The 21,599-nt window shown below is 48.0% G+C and overlaps 1 protein-coding gene across 2 annotated transcripts in view; it reads left to right on the plus strand.

Annotated features, from left to right (window-relative positions):
* Positions 1-16,146, plus strand: part of CTNNA1 (catenin alpha 1) — a 313,017-nt gene extending 296,871 nt beyond the window's left edge. For both annotated transcript variants that reach the window (XM_059417668.1, XM_059417669.1), the window contains exons 12-18: positions 5,211-5,411; positions 5,993-6,144; positions 10,827-10,937; positions 12,040-12,221; positions 12,338-12,443; positions 13,963-14,097; positions 14,928-16,146. In XM_059417668.1, coding sequence (XP_059273651.1) covers positions 5,211-5,411; positions 5,993-6,144; positions 10,827-10,937; positions 12,040-12,221; positions 12,338-12,443; positions 13,963-14,097; positions 14,928-15,215 — 1,175 coding nt within the window. In that variant the 3' untranslated portion in view covers positions 15,216-16,146. The remainder of the gene's footprint in view (positions 1-5,210; positions 5,412-5,992; positions 6,145-10,826; positions 10,938-12,039; positions 12,222-12,337; positions 12,444-13,962; positions 14,098-14,927) is intronic.
* Positions 16,147-21,599: the final 5,453 nt, after the last annotated feature.

Below are 21,599 nucleotides of genomic sequence, written 5' to 3' on the forward strand. Positions count from 1 at the left end.
AATTATATTTGATAAATGTTTTCCATGGAAGTGTAATTTACTCATATGTTTATTCTGGTTATATGTGGAAGTTTCAGTTACCTCTTTTTTTTTTTTTAATTCAAGTGTTTGGTTAGAGTGGTTCTAATTGGGCTTATTACATTTCTTTACCTCATACTTTTGCAAACAAATAGTATACCACATTAGATACTTCAGGGTAACACCTAAGAGTGGTGATTTGTACTTCTTCACTAAGTGTCAGTGTGCCCAAAGAATTTGGCTTGACTGAAGGCCATTATTACTATTCTTTTTGATGGAAGGCCACTAAATAAAAGGATTATTATACCTAATTTGGGGAGGGGTTGTGTTTGAGAGCAAAAAACCTGTGAAACTACAGATAAAGTAGTGGTCAAGTTGGGTGTGATTTCTGATTCCTGTGCCCACTAGCTGTGTGACTTTGAGCAGTTCAGTTAATACTTATGTGCCTTGGTTTCCTCATTAATTAATGGTGTTTTTAAATTTTATTTTTTAAAAGACTTACTTATTTAAGAGAGCATAGGCAGACATGGGGGAGGGACAGAGGGAGAGAATCTCAGACTTACAGTGAGTGTGGAGTCAGACGTGGGGCTCAATCCCATGGCCCTGAAGTCGTGATCTGAGCCAAAACCAAGAGTCAGAGGCCTCACTGACTGAGCTGCCCAGGTGCCCCTAAATTTTTTTTTTTTTAATGACTAGTCTATAAAGAGTTAAATGTCAAGCACTCAGAATAGATTAAGTCCTCTATATGAAGTATTAATATTGTCACCTCCTGTGTCTGCATAAGTTTACATCAGTAAGTAGAGTCAGAGCAGAGGGTACACAGAATGGGCCCTGTTACTCATCATGGATTGAAGTAAGAGTTCATGCAGTCTTTTTGGAGAACTCCAGTTGGCTTGGTGCTTGGAGGGCAGTTAGACATCACACATCTACTTTAAACATATATGCCTTTTGACTTAGTAATCCTATTGCTAGAAATTTTCCCCAGGGGTATGTACCTAAATATTTGCCAAAATACCTGTACAAGGATGTTCTTGTCAAGCAAAATGTCTAAGAGAAGACTAGGTAAGTAAATTATGGCCCCTGCATATGTTAATTAGGGTACTTTGCAGTCACCAAAAAGGATGAGATAGATGGGTGGAGGCAGGCCTAGAAAGGTTTTGAAATGAAAAACATAAAATATTGTCCATAATATGATCCCTTATTAGATAGACTGTTGTGTTTGTGACTTTTTTCCTCTTAAGTGGCACCTCTGATGTTGAATAGTCAGTGTGTTTAATGGGGTACAGATTGGTGTGTCAGCTCATAATGGACCCATGCTGAGTTTCCTTGGTAATTCAATTAAAGCTAAAGTAATTTATGGTTTAGGTTAGCATAGGTACCTCCAACCCTCCCTTGTTTGTACATGTCCAGTGGAAACTCATTTCTACCTGATGGCTGAAGTGTAGCGAGCAGAATTGGTGCTTGTGTCTTGGGTACGTGATGACCTCAGCTGCATGGGGCTTTCCTAGAGACAGCTGTTGAGGGACAGGAGAGACTATTACTTTAGTCAGCTTCCCAAAATAGAAGGCTTCCTTTGTTGCTAAAACATGGCAAGCCTGCCCTTGGTTTAGGTTCACTAGAAGAAAGCCAGTGTGAATTCAAGAAAGTCAGAATTGATTTTTTTTTTTTTTTAAGATTTTATTTAATTAATTAATTTATTTTTTATTTGACAGACGGAGATCACAAGTAGGCAGAGAGGCAGGCAGAAAGAGAGGAGGAAGCAGACTCCCGGCTAAGCAGACAGCCCGATGTGGGGCTCGATCCCAGGACCCTGAGATCATGACCCTAGCCGAAGGCAGAGGCTCAACCCACTGAGCCACCCAGGCGCCCCTCAAAATTGATTTGTAAAAACAATCAGGGTCTAGATGAAGGTTAAAAAATCTTTGGTGGAAGTTTGGGCTACTTTGTCTAATGAATGAAAAAGAATGCCATGCTTCATTGATTCTCAGATGTTTTTCCTCACCAGAATTAACAATCTCGAAACAGGGATAAATTTTAAAATCAGTAAAAGAAAACATTGGTCCATGGTTTAGTTAGCAATACTTCTTCCTTTTTGTTTCTTTTATTTTCCTTTCCATGGTGAGTTGAAATACAAATGAAAAAATGTGTTAGGTTTAGCAAAAGCAAAAAGCCTGATACTGTGCAGGCTCAGTATCAGTCAGCTTACGTTATATAAAGAGTTTGTATTATAAAAGGTGCTTCCAGTGGGTTCCCCACCCATTTATTCTTATGATTGGTTTACATTTCCTCCATAAAATTTGTTTATGAAAAAGTTTAATAACATTTTCTCTGTTAATAGTACAATGATGGAAACTCTAGCAAGTCTCCTCTAGTTTTTGAATTAGGGTCTTGTTAGCTATACAGTGGTAATTCATTTTTCCCTTCTATAATAGGAATTCATACTGTATTTTGGCTTTCACTGTAAATATTTTAATATATTTAAAGAAGAACTTTTTTTTTTTTTCTTAAAGATTTTATTTATTTGACAGAGATCGCAAGTAGGCAGAGAGAGAGGAGGAAGCAGGCTCCCTGAGGAGCAGAGAGCCAGATGTGGGGCTCGATCCCAGGACCCTGGGATCACGACCCGAGCCGAAGGCAGAGGCTTTAACCCACTGAGCCACCCAGGTGCCCCTTAAAGAAGAACTTTTATAGCAATTTTAAGTTCACAGCAAAATTACGAAGAAGGTACAGAGATTTTCCATCTGTCTGTATCCCCGCACATGCACAGCCTCCCCCATCGTGGTGGCACATTTGTTACAGTTGATGAACCTGTACATCATTATTACCTGAAGTCCATAATGTACATACTGTTCACTCTTGGTTGGTGTACCTTCCATTGGTTTGGACAAATGTATCCATCATTACAGTGTCCTATATAGTGTTTATTGCCCTAAAAAATCCTCTATACTCTGCCTGTTCTTCCCTCTCACCTCCAACTCCCAGTATATTTTACTGTCTCCATAGTTTTATTGCCTTTTCCAGAAGGTCATTTGGTTGGACTCATAGAGTATGTAGCCTTTCAGATTGGCATCTTTCATTTAATACACACTGAAGATTTTTCCATGTCTTTTTGTGGCTTTGTAGCTCATTTGTTGTCAGTACTGAATAATATCCTATGGTCTGGATTTACCTCATTTTTTCCTTCACCCACTGAAGGACATCTTGGTTGCTTTCAGCTTTTGGCAGTTACGAACAAAGCTGTCGTAAACATCCATGTGCAGGTCTTTATGTGGACCTAAGTTTTTCAGCTCCTTTGGATAAATACCAAGGAGTGGGACTCCTGGAGCCAGGATCAGGGTGTTTAATTTTACAGGAAACACGTTTTTACCAAACTTCTTTTTTAGTTCTTTTACATCATTACTACTACCTATTGTGATTTTTTTTTTTTTTTTTCATCTTACTTCATTTTGCCTACAGTCTCTTGGGAACTACAAAGAGGAGGGCTTTGGTTTCTCTTGGGGCCTACACTGGAGCCTGAAGCCCAGAGGCAGGGCATTGTGGTGCTCTGCTCTTTGGTATATACACTAAGTACCTCTTGCCTCTGGTTCCCTTTGACATGAAAGGAAATAGCACCATGACCACTGTCTTGTTTAAAGTATCTTAAGAGGTCAGGCTTACTGTTACCTCCCTTCTAGACACTGTCACATAGAACTTGACTGAGTATGTTAGCAGAGGCTATAAGGGAAGGGGCCATTGGAAATGGATTAAATCAGGAGGCAGTCCAGAATAATGACATGTCAGTGCATAAGAGGGCCAGGGCTGGCAAAGAAATGACCAGATACATTTTTTTTTAAGATTTTTATTTATTTATTTGATAGACAGAGATCACAAGTAGGCAGAGAGGCAGGCAGAGGGGGCGGGAAGCAAGCTCCCCGCTGAGCAGAGAGCCCGATGCGGGGCTCGATCCCAGGACCCTGAGATCATGACCCGAGCCGAAGGCAGAGGCCTAAACCACTGAGCCACCCAGGCGCCCCCAGATACATTTTTTAAGCAGCTAACATTTACCCTTATTATTCTGGCTCCTCCAGAAAAACCAGGACCTTTGGTCTTTGACCTGTTGTACCAGGTATTCTTTTGGCTTAAGCGAGTGAGTTTGTCTTCTACAAGTTCTTAAAGGTCTTAAAGAAAACTCCTTTCTGATCAGAAGGACAGTGGCCAAATGAGGACATGGGGCCTTTCCTTTCTTTCACTCTCCCACCCACCCCAGAGAGTCTGAGCAGCCCTGTCATTTGGGCTGTCTGCTGGTGGTCTCTGCATTTCTGGGACAGTGAGAACATTTCCTTCACCATTCTGGGTGGGCCGGTTCAGATTGACATCATCCATTTGAATGGCTCTGTAGTGCTCATATTTTATACCTTCTCTGCTCTTGGACATTTTGGTTGCTTCCACTTTGCTGTTACTACAGATGAAACTGAGGCTGATTCCTTACTCTGGGGTTCCCAGAATCCAGTGTCAAGCATTTTGCTTTGAGGAAAAATAGTTTCAGTGGGTTTTCCAAACCCAGGTCTATAACTAGTAAGAGTCACCTGTCAACTTAACAGGATTCAAGGGTTTTTGCAAATACCACAGTAATTCCATGGCCATCTATGAAAGGATTACTAAATGTTTTGCCCCAGGTAGGTTCCCTTGGTGACTTCCAGAGGAGGCTTCATTTTGCTTTCCAGCACCTTCTATCCCAGGACTGTCCTGGCTTCTTGGCAAATTGTCTGAATACCACTGGCATCTACTGGAGGGTGGGGCAAGGGACTGGAAGAATAGAGCCTTCTAGTGAATGCTTTCTTCTATTTTAGACTTTGTTTTGGACATAAGGTCAGTGAGATTAAAAGAAGAGAGAAGTTATTAAGGTTTCTGTGATCTGAATTTTCTGCCTGGCTTACAGAACAGTTGTGCCTTAAAGATCTTGATTCATCTCTCCCTCTTCCTATAAACCTGGAATTGAAGGCTGTTATTCTTGGAGGTGATTGCAGGTTGAGTTTCTGTGGGACAGTTAATCCAGTCGTGAGTCTGGTCCCTTCAGTGAAATGATACATGTTGAGCTTTGGCCCTGCAGCTGACCCAGAACGAGCACTGAGTGAGTGATAGATGCCAGCCTGTAGTTGTCCCCTTCTAGTGGAATACCTTTTCCCTCATTCAGGTTTTTGTTTGTTCTTCAGAAAATCACATTTTGGAAGATGTGAACAAATGCGTCATTGCTCTCCAGGAGAAAGATGTGGATGGGCTGGACCGCACAGCTGGTGCAATTCGAGGCCGGGCTGCTCGGGTCATTCATGTAGTGACCTCAGAGATGGACAACTATGAGCCAGGGGTCTACACAGAGAAGGTGCTGGAAGCCACGAAGCTGCTCTCCAACACAGGTTCGGGGACTCCCTCCCTTTACTGTGCTTCCCCCACACAGATGGCCTGGGTAGGCTGGGCCGCTCTGTGAGTCCAGACTCTGTGGTGAGGAAGGGCAAGATCAGGGCACAGCGCGGGTCTGCCCACGACATGTCTGGGTCAAACATCAGACTTTGAGAAGTTGATCCGCCAAGTTAAGTGTTTCACCTTTCTTTCCCATGCGTCCCACAGCTTATGATGGAAATAGTTCTGAACATATTTGAGATGAACTTCTTTGTTGAGTCTTGTTAGTGAATAAATACTAAATTAAGGGTGGGCGGCGGTCCTGTTCTCAAGCAAGGCCTCCACTTTGTCTCACTTCAGTGGCTCATCCATCCAAACCTAGTATTGCAGAATCTGGTCAGAGACAAAGATGATTTGAGTCTTGGTAAAATACAGCGTTTAATTTATTTCCACTATAAATATTGCTCACAAAGGTAGAGGCAGAGGCTCTTCATCACATACCTCGCCGCCTCCTGTGTCACTGAGGGATTAAGGGAGGGCTGGTAGAATGGTGCTGTCTGCCAGGCCAGCAGGATCTTCCTCACCTCTTTCTCCACAGTCATGCCACGTTTTACGGAGCAAGTGGAGGCAGCGGTGGAAGCCCTCAGCTCAGACCCCACCCAGCCCATGGATGAGAACGAGTTTATCGATGCCTCCCGCCTGGTGTACGATGGCATCCGGGACATCAGGAAAGCAGTGTTGATGATAAGGGTGAGTAACTACATTTTAGACAATTTAACAGCTTCTTTCTTATCGTTTGCTAAACTTGAGCAATGCATCATTCTGGAACTCACCAGATGCGGTGGCAGTATATTAAAACCATGAATCTAAAAGCTGTTAAAATGAGATATATTTAATTATGTTGTCTAAAATGACTTTTAGTTGCAAGTTAGAGCCCAAACTTGGGCCAAGAAGGGGGACGAGTATGAGTTGGCTTTGAGGATTTAGTTGCAGGCATATCGTCCCCACAAATAGGAGGTTTCTGGTAAGTTAGAGGGAAGAAACACCGAATGAAGGCTCTGTGGTTGAGTACTCCCTTATCCTTCACATAGAGTGCTGCTGTCCTTAAAGGAGTAGCAGGGAGGCTCCTGGGGCTTGGTGTGCACAGGAAGGATGGGAGCCTGTGGCGGCTGCTGCTGATGCTCCCTGAAAGTGCCACCTTCTCCTGGCCACTTGCTCCAGGAACGCAGCAGTTCTTACCATATGAGGGAAAGGCCAGCACCCCCTCTGAGGTGGCATAAACAGAGGGGTTTTGAGAAACTACTGTCCCCTCGAATACAGTACAGGGTGCTGGGCCAGCCCTCAGAGCTGTCTTTCCCCTAGCTTTTCGTCTCTCACATGCTGTTCTCACATGCCTCTTGGTCTGGAAGCTGCGAGCAGGGAGTATGCGTCTCTCTCCCCAGAGCCCCCTGGGTGTCCTGCAAGCCTAGTCCAGGCCCCACTCTCATTGCAGAGCCATGGTTGCCCTGCGGGGCCTGCTTGATGCAGAGCTAGCAGCTAGGCTGGTCTGGGCTGCCGGGCTGGTAGGCACAGGGGAGTTTCATTTACACTTACATGGTTTGCTAGTCAAATCTCTCAAGGTAGGCAGGGATTCTGCCCCACTTTTTATCTTCTCAGCTTGGCACCATGCAGAATCTAGCCAGATTGTCAGCTGGAAACAGAGGCCATTTCTAAGGTAGTGGCATGGGGCTAGACCCATTTTGTATGCAGTGTAGAAACACTTGGGCAAGACCACTGCTGCTCCTCCCTGGGGGTGAGGAGGAAAGAAAAGTGTTCATGGATTGCCTGGTAGGCTGCTGACTTTTCTTACTGGCTCCTGATCCCCTGGACATGGTGGGGGTTGGGGGCAAGGAATTGATTTGCTTTCTCCATTCCTGCATACGTGTGGCCAAGAAGAAACCTGGCCTGGGTGAATGATAGGTTAAACCCAGCAGCCATAGCTCGGTGGTGTGAAGGGACTCACAGTCCCTTCACACCACCGGTAATGAGCACAGCCCTATTTTTCCAGACTTCTCTTCCATACTGACAGACAAATAGAATAAAAAGGAACCTTAATGATAAAGAGGAGTCATGGGTGGCTGAGGTTTGAGGGGTTTAAGTGGGTAGATACTGCAGACATGCAAGGAAATGCATGCATTGAAGTCCTGTTGTGGGAAAGCACGTTCTGGGAGCAGGCAAGCTTCCCCTTGCCCCTCTTCCAGCCCTCAGACTATAGGCAGGTGCCCTCATCTCCAGAGGTGCTGGTGGTTTTAATGAACTGTAATGTAGGTAATGTGCCCGGGGCCAGGCTGTGAAGGAACTGTGCTGGGACACAAGTATGGCAGCGGCCTGGCAGGAGGCACAGTCTTGGGTCCTTGGTGGGGAGAGGCATAAGCCTCTGGGAGCCCTGGAGCTGGGGCGCGGCAGGCAGAGGCCTGTGAAGCAGCCATGTGGCAGGTCCTTGTTAATGGCTGTGTACCTGAGCTTTGTTGCTGCTTCAGTTCAAGAATCCTTCCAATCCCGGGAACTCTCAGCTGCTTGCTGTCTCGTCCTCTACCTCAGCCCTTCAGCTCCTTCCTTATCATTACCAGTGTCAGGTGTCGCTTTCCACAGCTCCCACTCTAGGACTGTGACAACCTTGAATCTTCCTCCCTTGCCACCATCACTCGGCCTCTCTGGTCTTTGCTTCACTCCTCTTCTAGCTTTGCATCTCTTGTTAGTCCACAGACTCTCCTTTGCGCCATTTCACTTCCTTCTGGTGCCTCGCACAGTAGGGTCCTCATGGAATCCACCATCTGCTGAGCCCGGAGGAGTGCAGGCAACCGCCCCTCCTGGGGTCCTAGACCCGGCCAGCATTGCCCCCCAATCTTAGCGCATGGGGACGGTTTCAGACCTTCCTGCTCGCCTCCTGCGTGGCCTGCTATTTCTCTGGTGTGGTGATGGTCTGGACATCCTGCCTGTTCCTTGCCCTGGCTGTGCAAGTGTACTCTGCTTTCCCGTCTCTCTGTGACTATGCCAGTGCTCCTGCCTAAGACTTTCCCCTTCCTTCTTTTTTTTTTTTTTTTTTTTTTTAAGATTTGATTTATTTATTTGTCAGAGAGAGAGAGGAACGAGAGCCAGCACAGGCAGACAGAGTGGCAGGCAGAGGCAGAGGGAGAAGCAGGCTCCCCGCGGAGCAAGGAGCCCGATGTGGGACTCGATCCCAGGATGCTGGGATCATGACCTGAGCCGAAGGCAGCTGCTTAACTAACTGAGCCACCCAGGCGTCCCCTCCCCTTCCTTCTTTGTGGCACTTTGTCCTCATCTCTTCAGCTTCTGACCAGTGGCATGCCTGGTAGCAAAGTTCTCAAACTCTTCTCCAACTGTCCTCATTCCCTTGGTGGTTAAGACTTGAGAAAAGCATCCGGGGTGACTCTCCTGAGTCCCACACTCACCTGCCCCTTTCTGCCACTCCGTTATCTAACAGGCATGTCCTTATCTTTTACTCCTACCCTGTGCCACCTGGTCTTATGTGTTAGGTGATGGCAACCTACCTTCTACTTGCTCAGGCCCAAACCTCAGATTCCCTCTTGCTTGCTCTTTTGGTCTCCTGTCCCACATGGATCTGTCAGCACATCCTGTCAGATCTACCTTCATAATACAAAGCACATGTGAACAGTCCCCACTGTAGCCCAGGCCATTAGCATCTCTCACTTGGATTCATGCAGCTGCCTCCCTGTTCTCATCCCTCGATGCCTGCTGTCTCACTCTCCACAGAGCAACCCAAGTGATCCTTTTAAGCTTCAGTCTGATCATGTTACCCACTGCTCAGCACCCTCCGCAGGCTGTGTGGGGCACCAGTCCTTACATTAGCCTGCAGGCCTTCCAGGCCCTCACCACCTGCTGCTCCCTTGGGGCTCTTGTTGACCAGAGTGGACCTGTGACATGAGGGCAGTGAGTTGAGTTTCTCTTCCATGGCTTCCTTGTTCATCTAATTCCCCAGGCAAGTTCCTGCCTCTGGGCCTTGGTTCTGGTGATGACCCCATTGTGCTAGAACACTCCCTCTCAGGTACCTCCCATATCCTGCTTTTTTATCACTCATCACTTTCTTATGTGATAAAATTTACTTTCTCATTTTGTTTCTTGTAATTTCTCCCATTTGTATATATGCAAGAACAGGGACATTGCTGTGTGTTAGTTATTTTGTACCTCCAGGGCCCAGAACAGTACTTGGCACACAGATACTCCACAAAAATCAAAGAGGAGGAGGCACTGGGTTTTCTTGGCAAGCACAGTTCTTGGGTCTCTGCTGAAGGGGTATAGAAGCAGAGGTATTACCAGCAGGCAGGTCTTTGAGAAAGATCCTGCACAGGTGTCTGTGACCCTAGGATTTAAAATGGCCAATGGTGGTGTAGTATTTCATGTTGCCAGGTCAGAGAGATTCCAGGATCTTCCATTTCAGTGTTCCCTGTGGCTTGCTGGTGCCTAGTGTGACCCCCCTACCCCCACGCCATCCCTACCTCATCTCACTGAGGGACAGTCTTGGCATTTGCCTGTGTACAAACCCAAGATAGTCTTGGCTGGGCCAGATGCTTCCTCACACATCCTCACATGGGGGCTTCACAGCGAGCCCTTGGGCTGGGTTTGGATTAGGTCCTGGTGCAGATGAGGGACTCGCCTCACTGCCCTCCTGTCACAGGCCAGCCAGCTGGGCCAAGAGCCAACCCCAGCTGTTCCGCCTGCTGCCCTGTTACTGATAACTTCCAGAAGACAACATTATGTTTCAAGTCAGCAGCTAATCATGAGAGGCTGGAGGTTATGTGAAATAGGAATTTTATTTCATAATTAAAGAGCTAGGACTGGTAATCAGAGCCTTTGGTACATACTCAGGCCTTACCTGCCATATTCTTTTTGTATTGATAAAATTAAAAAGGGTCTACCGAAATACATTGCTTATTTGTACTCCTCAAAGCAGTATCCTAAGAGAAACCCCAATATTATGTAATTCATTAATTTTTTTTGCCGTCAGGTTGGGAAGGTTATAAAAATATGCTTAATGTTGGATAAAATATTTCTTTTTAATACAGTGTGTTTCCTATGCAGGGTAATCATCACCTTTATGTTAGGATACAGGTGCTAGAGGAGTACATGATTTCAAAGAGAGTGTTGACTCTAGTGGAAGTTGAAGCCTCAGCCCCCATAAGAAACTCCTTGCCCCTTTGGCAAGTGTTGATGTGGTGTCTTTGCCCGGTGTTTGTTGGGTGGGCTTCCAATGTGGGCATTAATGAGGTGGGGTCTTGGACAAATAATGAATGATTTTAACTTAATTCCCCAGAACTGTTAGGAACATGGCACATGAAAATCCAGAATGTTCATACATTGGGCTCAGAGGCCCGGGGTTGTGTCTGACTTGTGATCTCTTGTGTTGGTGGTAGACCCCCGAGGAACTGGATGACTCTGACTTTGAGACGGAGGACTTCGATGTCAGAAGTAGGACAAGCGTCCAGACAGAAGATGATCAGCTGATAGCTGGCCAAAGTGCCCGGGTAAGGGACACATTTGACTTCACTTTGCAGCTCCTCCCTGTGCCACTAGGAACTTGGCTTTTTATTTTCTAGGAAAACACTCAGTATGGAGAATACCATTTTCCCATTCTCTCTCTGGCAGCAGGACTGAGGTGAACCTCAATTGTGGCACATGCTAGCCTGTTGTATGTTCCTTTAGAATGCCTCCTTGGTTGGGAGCAGGGCAGGAATAAGCCCTCTGCCTCAGCTGTGCCCTAGGGCTTTGGTTGATGACAGAGCGCTGCATCGGGAGCGCCCTAGCATCCAGTCAATGCAATGTTTGTTAAAAGGATTGTGAAATTCGAAAAAGATTGCTGTCTTTGCCCATCTCAATGATATCATGGGTATGAACTATTTAATTATTCATGGTTTACAAAAAAAAAAAACAGTGGTACATTCAAGAAAATCATTCAGAGCCATTGCATTCATTTGAGTCATTAAATTTTCAATCAATAGCATTTATGTTTTTGGGAGCATGCCAAGAAATATTTCTGTGGAGTCTTTTTGCACTCCGTAGAAATCATTTTGAACAACAAATGCATCCTTGCTTTTGGGCCCCACTCCATCGTGAGCACTTGGGGAAGCTGAGTGGGGAGCAGCTCTAGTCTTGGTGTCCGTGGGCCTTGAGGTGGGCACCAGGCCTCCAGTTTCAGTGCCATGTCACATAGCTAAAAGTAGAAGCCATGGGAAGTATCCAGGCAGGGCCCACCAGGGAGAGGGCTCCATGCATCATTCCCTTCTCGTATGTCCTCTCCCCCGGCAGCAGGCAGAGGATGAACTTACCAAAAAATTAAGCAGCTTCTGTTCCTGTACAAATGTGATCTGGAAGCTTCCATGTTAGGTTTCTGCCCCTTGCAGTGTGTTTTCTCCACACAAAAACTTGTTCTTGAAAGTGGGTCGGAAATTCAGGCTGCTATAAACTTCTGCTCCAAATGAGAAGAAATGGACCTTTAGGAAAAATGAAATCTATTATAGCGTTATCTTATCTGTGTCATAGATTGCGTGGTAGAAATACTCTGGGCTAATGCACTGTGAGAACTTCATCTTCTCTTTCTGTAAGAGCTTTCTATGCTTCTGATTCCAGGCGATCATGGCTCAGCTTCCCCAGGAGCAAAAAGCAAAGATTGCAGAACAGGTGGCCAGCTTCCAGGAAGAAAAGAGCAAGTTGGATGCCGAAGTGTCCAAGTGGGATGACAGTGGTAATGACATCATCGTGCTGGCCAAGCAGATGTGCATGATTATGATGGAGATGACAGACTTCACCCGGTGAGCCGCCCCCACCCCCACCATGTGCACAGAGGTGACCCTGTGCTGCTTTGCAGACCTTTCCTTTTTCTGTCCATCTCCAGTTACATATGACAATGCCTGTTCTCTCTCGTCAGAGGTAAAGGGCCGCTCAAAAACACATCAGATGTGATCAGTGCTGCCAAGAAAATTGCGGAGGCTGGATCCAGGATGGACAAGCTCGGCCGGACCATTGCAGACCATGTGAGTGAGAGGCTTGCTCTGGGTTTTTTATGGTCCAACCTGGACCATTCCAAGGTGGTGACAGTAATGTTTTTCTGGGGACACAACACTCTTCTTATCTCTGACATTGTGCTTAACTTGTCAACCTCCCTGATTAATACCAGCAGAGATTAGTAAGGATTTCTGAATTCCTCCTTTCCTTTGACAAGTCTTAGGATCCAGGCACAGTGTGCATGAGAGCACCTCTCTAGAGCAGGTGTGTGTATCCTGCCGTCTGCCGTGGTGGTGGCTTGGCAGCCGCTACTGTGGGCTGCTGCTTGTTCTCTCCTCCTTGCCTCAGATCCAGCTGGGAGCTGCCTCTGGGAGCTTCCCACACTGAAACTGGGCAGCTCATGGGGGTATTTCGTCTAAGAATTAGATGCCCCATGGTAGTGCTTTGGAAAGCTGATGGGCTCCGCTGGGGACAGATGTGTCTGTCCCCTGTACCATGTGTTCTCAAGCACCCAGTCTTCATCCCTTTGCTTCCATATGCATGTATCAACAAATGTGGTTCCTCCTCCAAGTTTACACTACATCTCCCTTGATGCTCTAAGTTTATTCTCAGAGCCCCTATTGCCCATTAGAGTTTCTGTCTGCAGGTCCAGCCCTGCAGTCCCCTCCTTGCCAGAAGGATCCAAGCTGCAGAACAAGTGGCCATGTTTCCTCACCACTCAAGCCAGAAATGCAGAGGTCCTTCTTGACTCCCCTCTTTCCAATCTAGGACTAAGCCCTGGTATATCTGCTGGCCACACCCAGTCTTTTCCTCTCTGCAACCACAGCTCAGTCCAGGCCTCCGCAGCCCAGGCTCAGCCAGTTGTAGCCTCTCCTCACTGGTCCTGCCCTCCCCTCCATGTGGGACATGGCCATCAGCACAGTCCTAATGGGCAGACCAGATGGGGTCCACAGTTCTTCACTAGCTTCCTCGCACAACATTCGGGAGCCCCAGTGTGCTTTCCAGGCCTCTGTTGAGACCACCTCTCAGTACACTCCAGCCTCACCGGAGGGAAGGGTTTGCTTTAAACACTTGAGAGAGGTGCTCTATTTTGTTGCTGGGGGGAAGCTTCCTAAGCCATCCTCAGCTTTGGCAACAGGATGGGAAATGGGCTGCCCTTGGGTTTCCCTGAAGCTGGTCAAGACCTCAGGTGTTCTTTCCCTTGCATCAGGTTACTCACTCATCCCCCATCTTTGCCGAAAGTTAACATCTCCTTTTTATCAGGTGTTTACCGTGTGCATCACAGAAGAGCACTTGGGTGGTTATTATGTAGCTCAAAGCATTCTCTCCCTTTTCTCACAACCAGGCTCTTGCTGAGGCTTTTTCTCCCTTTGAGGGACATGGGCCCCAGCAGAGTGAGCCTAGGACCAGAGTCCCCCACTAACTGGTAACTCCCCTCCCCTGCCCTTCACGGCACACTGAGCTGTATCCAGCTGAGCCTGGTGTTGGTGGGGGCTGTGTTGGGGCCAGGCCTGGGTTGGGATGCTGAACCTGCTGCTCCCCCATCAGTGTCCAGACTCAGCCTGTAAGCAGGACCTGCTGGCCTACCTACAGCGGATCGCGCTCTACTGCCACCAGCTCAACATCTGCAGCAAAGTCAAGGCTGAGGTGCAGAATCTAGGAGGGGAGCTTGTCGTCTCTGGGGTAAGTTATATCCATGAAAAGTGATTCTCCAAAATGAAAGTAGCCTCTTGGCCGCATATACTTCTTACATGCCCTGAAACCAGGAAAGTGCACTGTGGAAAAACCATTGGTTTCTTCTCAGTCCTTGGTGACCATGGGCTGCATGTCAGGCACCCTGATGAACCACAGTGCCTGGTGACAGCTGGGAGCCAATTCCTGGCTGCTCTCTCCCTGGGAAAAAGTATTTTTATCTTTCTTGTTCTCCCCTCTAGAGAGAAATTGAACCTGTTCCAAAATTACAAAGATAACCTAGCCAGGCTTTCTCAGACCTCCTCCACCCTTCTTCACAGAGTATTCAAGCAGTATCTCTCCCTCTGCTACGGTTCTGAACCCCTCATCACATTGGGCCGGGGGGAGAGGAGTTCTTGCTTGGCCTGTTGGGTTCCCTGTATCTTCTGCTTATCTCAGGGCTTTTCCTTTGAAAGACTCCGTGGTATGTGGGACATACCGATGGTCCCTAGGTCATGGCTGAAAGCGGTGGGTTTCTGTCTAGGAAGCCTCCTGTCACTGCTGGTTATAGCTGCGCAGTCACTCAGACTGATCTTTCTCTGGGTTTTGAGTCTGAATAAAGATTTGGGAAGGGGTGGGGACAGGCAAGGTGATGGTGCCTTGTGGTTTTGATACTACTCCCTTGACTTCTAAGTATGTGAAACAGGCATGTTAAGCTTTCTTGGATCAGGGCAGTAGCCACTGGGAGAGCAAACCAGGAATGTGGCTACTGCCCAGATCCCTAGTGTACATGGGGTGGAGGTCAGGCCTGTGATACTCACCACCCTGTCTGTGCCTCTCAGGTGGACAGTGCCATGTCCCTGATCCAGGCCGCCAAGAACTTGATGAATGCGGTGGTGCAGACAGTGAAGGCATCCTACGTGGCCTCTACCAAATATCAGAAGTCTCAGGGTATGGCTTCCCTCAACCTCCCGGCTGTGTCGTGGAAGATGAAGGCACCTGAGAAAAAGCCCTTAGTGAAGAGAGAGAAGCAGGATGAAACACAGACCAAGATTAAACGGGCATCTCAGAAGAAGCACGTGAACCCTGTGCAGGCCCTAAGTGAGTTCAAAGCCATGGACAGCATCTAGGGCCACCTTGCCAGCTGCCCCCACCCCTTGGGGCTTCTAAAGATCAGTCACTGCTCTTCACTCAAATATATCTGCTAAATAGAACACTGATATTAGATTCCACAGGGAAATAGGCAGATTTTAAACCTGTCCAGGTGGTGAATTTGGCAAGGACATACTTGTGTTTAAATTGGTCAGAAATACTTTTGGAATTCAGGAGCACATTTCTAGCTATATTTTTTATAAGTTGAAATAAAAATAATTCCATAACCAAAGAGAAACCCACATTAACTTGTTAGTGATACTCTTGACCGAGTTCTCAGTGTGTCATTAGGGGTTGAGATACGGGGATCAGAATCCGCCTTGGCTAGGGAGGTGGCTTCCACCAGTGCTGGGTTCTGGGGGTTTGGCTGGTGTCACATGACCAAAGATGTTCCCAAGTAAGCTACCTGGGGCATCTTAGGAAGCTGTGCCTGGAGAAGGAGCATTCCCAGAAAGGTTTTGGGGGGACAGACCACACGAAGCTCAATAGAACATAATGCATCATGAAGAAAACTGATTACTCTCTTTATGACATGAAATGAGAATTTTAATGCCTGGTTACAATTACTAATGTACTCTGCTGCAGGACATTAATAAAGTTGCTTTTTTCAGACTAGAATGTTGTGATGCCCCAATCAGAACATGCTTTTTTTCCCGTTCCTCAGCTTCAAATGCAAATTTATCATTGGGCTCACTTCTAATAATTGCAGTGTTTCCTACCTTGGGCTTTGCAACAGAAGCCTGACAAAAAATAGTGTTTGCTTAGGCAATAATTTAGACTTTACCTTATTTGTGATTACTATAGCGATTACTATAGCTAAAAGGTATAATTTTGCTGTCTTATTTAAATTTTATGAATTTAAATGTTTTTTACACTAACTTTTCCCAGTAAAGTCCACTATGAAACCAAGTCTGAGAGGCCAAGGTGATTTTTTTTGCCTTCTAGTGGGTCGGGTTTTACATTAAACATCTCTTGGATTTGCCCAGAGCATCTGTGGTGCCCTGGTCCCTCGTGGTGTCCCTCTGCCCTGGGGACAGTGTTGCCCAGCCAGAAACACTATCTGTGGCTCTAAGCTGACAGCTGTCAGGGCTTTGACACTTACGTGCCAGCTTCCCCTCCCAATCCAGGGAGGGCCTCACCCTCCTCAGGAACTCCGATGTTGGAGCTTCAAGTGCAGGTCAGAACCTTGGAGGCATTCATGATATCTCTGTGGGTGTCTCCCACTCTGTTCTGAATTGTCCTACCAACTTACAACTGTGCTAATAGCTGCCCTAAATATAAAAGTCCCCCTTCAATCTCATGTCCTTCCTGGGCACACATACCCTCCTGAAGCACAGGGCCCCAAAGAGACCAATATGGTGCTTGTGTTTTCTTCCTCCTTCCAATTTGGTCAGCTGTGTCCTGGCCATTCCGCTGCTGTCCATCCTACCACTAAGTAGCATGCCTCCTTGTCTCCTCCATCTCACCATACAAGTGGCCAGGGGAACACTCCTTCCCCACTACCTCTCCTCCCCACCACCCCAGCCTTCTTCCTGAAGCCCCTCACGGGACTCTTGGAACACCTGACTGGGTTCTTCCTTACCATGTGCCCCTTCTCCTCTTCCTAGTTGTGTGGTCCCAGGGCTCAGTAGCTGGGCTACTTCCTCTCTAGCTCTGCTCTTTCTTTGGATTTTAAGCAGAATCCTGGCTTTAAATACCGTCCAAATGCTGAATGCTCTCAGAACTTGACTACTCTGCCTCCTGAATTATCCACTTGGATAATTGAGCTGTCCAATTTCTTCAAAATGTAGGCGGGTCCAACTACTAGTAACTCAACCGCTTCTGCTTAATATTACCTGGCCTAAGCTGTTAATTTATTTCTATGTAACAGATTGCCCCAAAACTTAGCAGCTAAAGCAACAAACACTTAGTTACTACCTCAGTTTCTAAAGATAAGAATCCAGGAGCAGCTCAGTGGTAAGCTCTGACTTGGGGACTCATGGGACTGCAGTGTCTGAGGCCTTGATGGGCTGGGGGATCTGCTTCTGAGCTCCTTCACGTGGCTGCTGGCAGAAGGCCTTGGCTCCATCCTACGTGGGCCTTTCCATAGAGCCGCTCACAACATGGTAGCTGGCTTCCCCCAGAAGGAATGATCCAGAGAAATTGGCAGCTGGAAAAAAAATAACAGCAAGCAGATGGAAGCTACAGGGTTTTTAAACCCAAAACAAAAAAACCCCACCCTGATCTTAGAAAAGTGATAAATCACTTCTGCTGTACTTTGTCGGTCCCATCAACCCCCGCCCCCTCACTCCCAGCGCACTGTGAAAAGGGACAGCACATGGGGTAAATGTCATGGCCGGCGGGGGGGGGGGGGGGGCGGCGGCGGCTCCCACAGTCCTGTGCATCCCGGCCACTGCAGTGACCTTGCCACCAGGCTCTCCCGGTCATCCTGTTCCCTCACTCCACTACCCACAACAGTCATAGGAACCTCGATAAACAGGTCTGATAGTGTCGTTCTCTTAGCTCAATCCCTAACAGAGGCTTCTATCTCCCAGTAAAAGTCCTCGGTGATGGTCTGGTCTCTTGCCCATCTGGCCTTTACTCCCCAGTCTCTGTCATTGGGCCTCTGCACTTGTGCGCCTGCTGCCTGCCTGCAGGGCACCCTCCCCAGATAGCTCCCTGGGCCTCCAGGTATCCTGCCGAAAGTTCTCTAACCCGAAACCCCTCCCTGATAGTACCCTGCCCTCTCTCCACAGTGTATGCATCCATGTGGGTGGGAATCTTCCGTTCCTCGTTCCTCGCTGACTTTCCAAGGCCCCAGGCACAGAGTGAGCAGCAGCCCCAGGACATCGCTGAGCCCATGAGGCACTAGCCTCCGTGGTTCAGTCTCTCTCCTGGCGAACTCAAAATACACATGGATTCTTGGGCCATTCCCATGGCTTCCGTTTGCCATCAGCTGGCCTCACTCCACAACTCTCTTCCACCCTGAGCTCCGATCCACATCTGCCTCAGTTGTTTCATCACCTGACCTGCTGGCTTCTTACAGCCTACCCCTAGCAGTCCCCATTCCCATCCCCATTTCCCCCTCAGCCTGTCCACTCCTCTCCTGCACAGACCAAGGGCCCAGCCCTCACCTGGACTGACTGCTGCAAAGCTGCCGAAATTGGCCTACCTCAGCCCCCAGCATCCATTAGCCATTCTCACCTAGTAGAAAAGGATCTTCTGGAAATACCTCTGCCAGTCAAATCTCTGGGACCTCCCACCTCTCCTGCAGGCCGGTGGGTATGCAGGGCCTGGCACTGTGACCCTGCCCTCTGTGCCCAAACTGCCTCCTGGCGGTGATTCCTGGGACAACCCAGCGCTTTTCCTGGGTCTGGATCATCCTTGGCCATATCATCGTCCCGGCGTTAATACTGTTACCTAAAAAGATGAACTCATTTAATCCACCTCCAAAGCAATATCCAGAATCATGTTCCTGTGCTACTTCTATTCCAGTACACCGTCACGTAACATTCTGATAAATGTTCACGTGTGTCACCCCTGCACCACAGTGGGAAGCATTGGCTCACGGTCTTCCTCCCGCCCCGGGGACTCTGCCTGGCCCTCCCTGCCTCCACCTGCACTGTTGGGGTGCTGGCCTTCCAGGGGGCCGCCCTGTGTCCTGCTGGGGAACAGACATTGGTAGTCTCGTTCACCCTACTGCCCAGCAAAGGGCTTGGCACATGCTTGAGAAACAGTTGTCGAACCGTTCATTGAGGTAAACCAATCAAGCAGAAGATACTGGAAGGCACAGAGCGGGCAAGTGAGGAGGCACTAGAGAGAGGCCCTGCCCAGAAATCCCGAAATCCTACATCCTCATCAGAGACCGTGGTCTCAAGCTACGCAGCCCGGGCTGAGCACCAGGGAGACCTATGCCACCCTGTCCTTGCGGGTATTCACTCCTTTGCCACAAAAGTGGTTTGCCCTCAGCATCCTGAGGCTTCTTGCTTCTCAGACAAGGCAGATATGACCCTCAGTGTCACTTCCCTCAGGGGAGGCCTGGCCACTACCTGCATGCCAGGGACTGCAGAGCCTGCCTCCCCTCTGCTCACTGGCAGCAGCTGCCCTCCTCCTTCCCAGCAGTGCCCCCCAAGGTCCCCAGACACCTCACCTCTGCAGCCTGAATCCTCACCACTGAATGCTCCACCCCTGAAGGAGGAGCTGCTATGTACTGGACACGCGGCCCAGAGCCCCCATCAGGCCGCCACTCACCCCGCCCCCCACCTCATCCTATCCACCTGTGACCACTGGTGCCATTACTGCCCGTCCGGCCTTAGAGCTGAGGGGACGGAGTCACAGAGGTGAAGCTGGTCCAGAGTCCACAACAGGCAAGGAGCCCAGCTTCCCTCCCAGCTTCAGGACCCAGTCCCCCTACAGCCTCAGATGACCATCCCTTCTGGGCTGCAGAGAGCAGGGCAGGGGCCGGTCCCCCAGCCTTCCTCCCAGAAGCTGCCTCAAGCTCCTCCCCACTGCAGCGGCCACATCCCACTCCAGGCCCCCAGCCTACTCAAGGGCTGTACCCAATGCTCCCTTCTAGTTCCTGCCTCCCAGGCTCTCCTCCTTCCTCCCATCTTTCTCAGCAGCAGACAAAACACATTCACCTAGATTCCAAAGTTTAAAACCAACGACAATACAAAGAGCTTTCCCGGAGTCCTGTCTCCAGCCCCCTTACCAGAACTCAGATGAGCCTCCAGGCCCACTGCCCACCCTTCTCCACAGTGCACACCATTCTGCCCATTCCTCCCCTTTAGTAGCACATGGTGCCGGGGCCACTCTGTTCCCCCGGTCTCCCACACCCATCCCTGACCCCTGACCCCTGTCCTTCATCTCCTCTCCCAGCTCCTCCTCTTGACTTCTCATGTTGAAGCAACCAGGCCACACACCTTGGTCCTTCTGTCCTCCCTGTCTACAATGGTTCCCAGCTCTAGTATGCTGCCAGGTGCTGGCCAACCAGCTTCCTGGGGCAGAGGGGAGGGGCTGCATACGTGTACAGACATTTAGTACATGTTTCACTCCCGCAAGAATTTGCAGCACATAATTCACAATTAACCAAGTATGCAGTAGCCTTTCCCATAAATTCCCAACAGCCAAGTGATTCTCACAAAAGGCTTTCACTGATTTTTGTTGAAACTGCATCCATAGCCAACCTATGGTTGCAACTGACAAATGAGTCTAGTTCTGACATCAAAGTTGGTTGTTACTTTGTTGACCTTAAGGAGTAAGATGGAAGTGAAGCAACGATAACATCTTAGAATCGCACTTGTTCATCCAGGAGTGACTTCTTTGCTCACTCAGATAATACCTGTCAAATACTGTGAGACATCCATTTTTATGGGCTATCTATAGACGACCCACTTTCAAGTTTAATAGGCAGTATTAACATTTCTTCCTCACTTTAAGACTAGACAATCAACACAACAATAAATCAAGCCTGGATTTGTAGCATTTCCTGAGCTCATGGCGTCAGAACTCCCACATCAGATTTCCAGCCACCAGCATGTTGTCCTGTTGGTGAGAGCTGGGAAGAGAAGCGCCGGGGTACAGTGTTACATAGTTTCCACCACCTGGATAGGACAGACAGATGTAAGTACAGCTAACTCCTGAATGACTCAGGCAATGGGGAATGGCCCCCAGTGCAGCCAAATGTCCCCGTATAAATTTTGAACCCCCCCAAATTAACTACTAATAGCCTACTGTTGATTGAAGACTTACCGATACCATAGCTGAGGAACACATACTTTGTGTTACAGGGGTTTTGGGGTTCTTTTTTTTTTAGACTTTTTTTGAGAGAGAACACGAGTCGGGTAACAGGGCAGTGGGGGAAGGAGGAGTGACTCTTAAGCAGACTCCCTGCTGAGCGCAGAGCCTGACACGGGGCTCCATCCTCTATCCTACAACTCTGAGATCATGACCTGAGCTGAAACCAAGAGCTGGATGTTTAACCCACTGAGCCGCCCCTGTGTGTTATATGAATAATACACCATATTACAATAAACTAGAGAAAACATTAAGAAAGACACAAGAGAAAATAAATATACAGTATTATGTATGTAATTTAAAAAAAAACACAGTGGACCCCCGCAGTTCAAACCCACTTTTCGAGGGCCACCTATAATCTCAAGAGCACAGATCACAATGGTCAAATGTCAAGTAATTAAGAAAGAAAGAGTTTTGGGTGTTTACTGCCTTCATGTTTTTAAATTCTGAATTTACATACACTAAAACTCACTTCTGGTATATAATTCCATGGACATGCCTCATGTATAGAGTCATATAATCACCTTAATCAAGGTACAGAACGGTGCTGTCTCCCCCACAGATTCCCTGTCCTACTGCAGTGTTGT

This window comes from Mustela nigripes, chromosome 12 (assembly GCF_022355385.1).
Source record: "Mustela nigripes isolate SB6536 chromosome 12, MUSNIG.SB6536, whole genome shotgun sequence".
NCBI lineage: Eukaryota > Metazoa > Chordata > Mammalia > Carnivora > Mustelidae > Mustela > Mustela nigripes.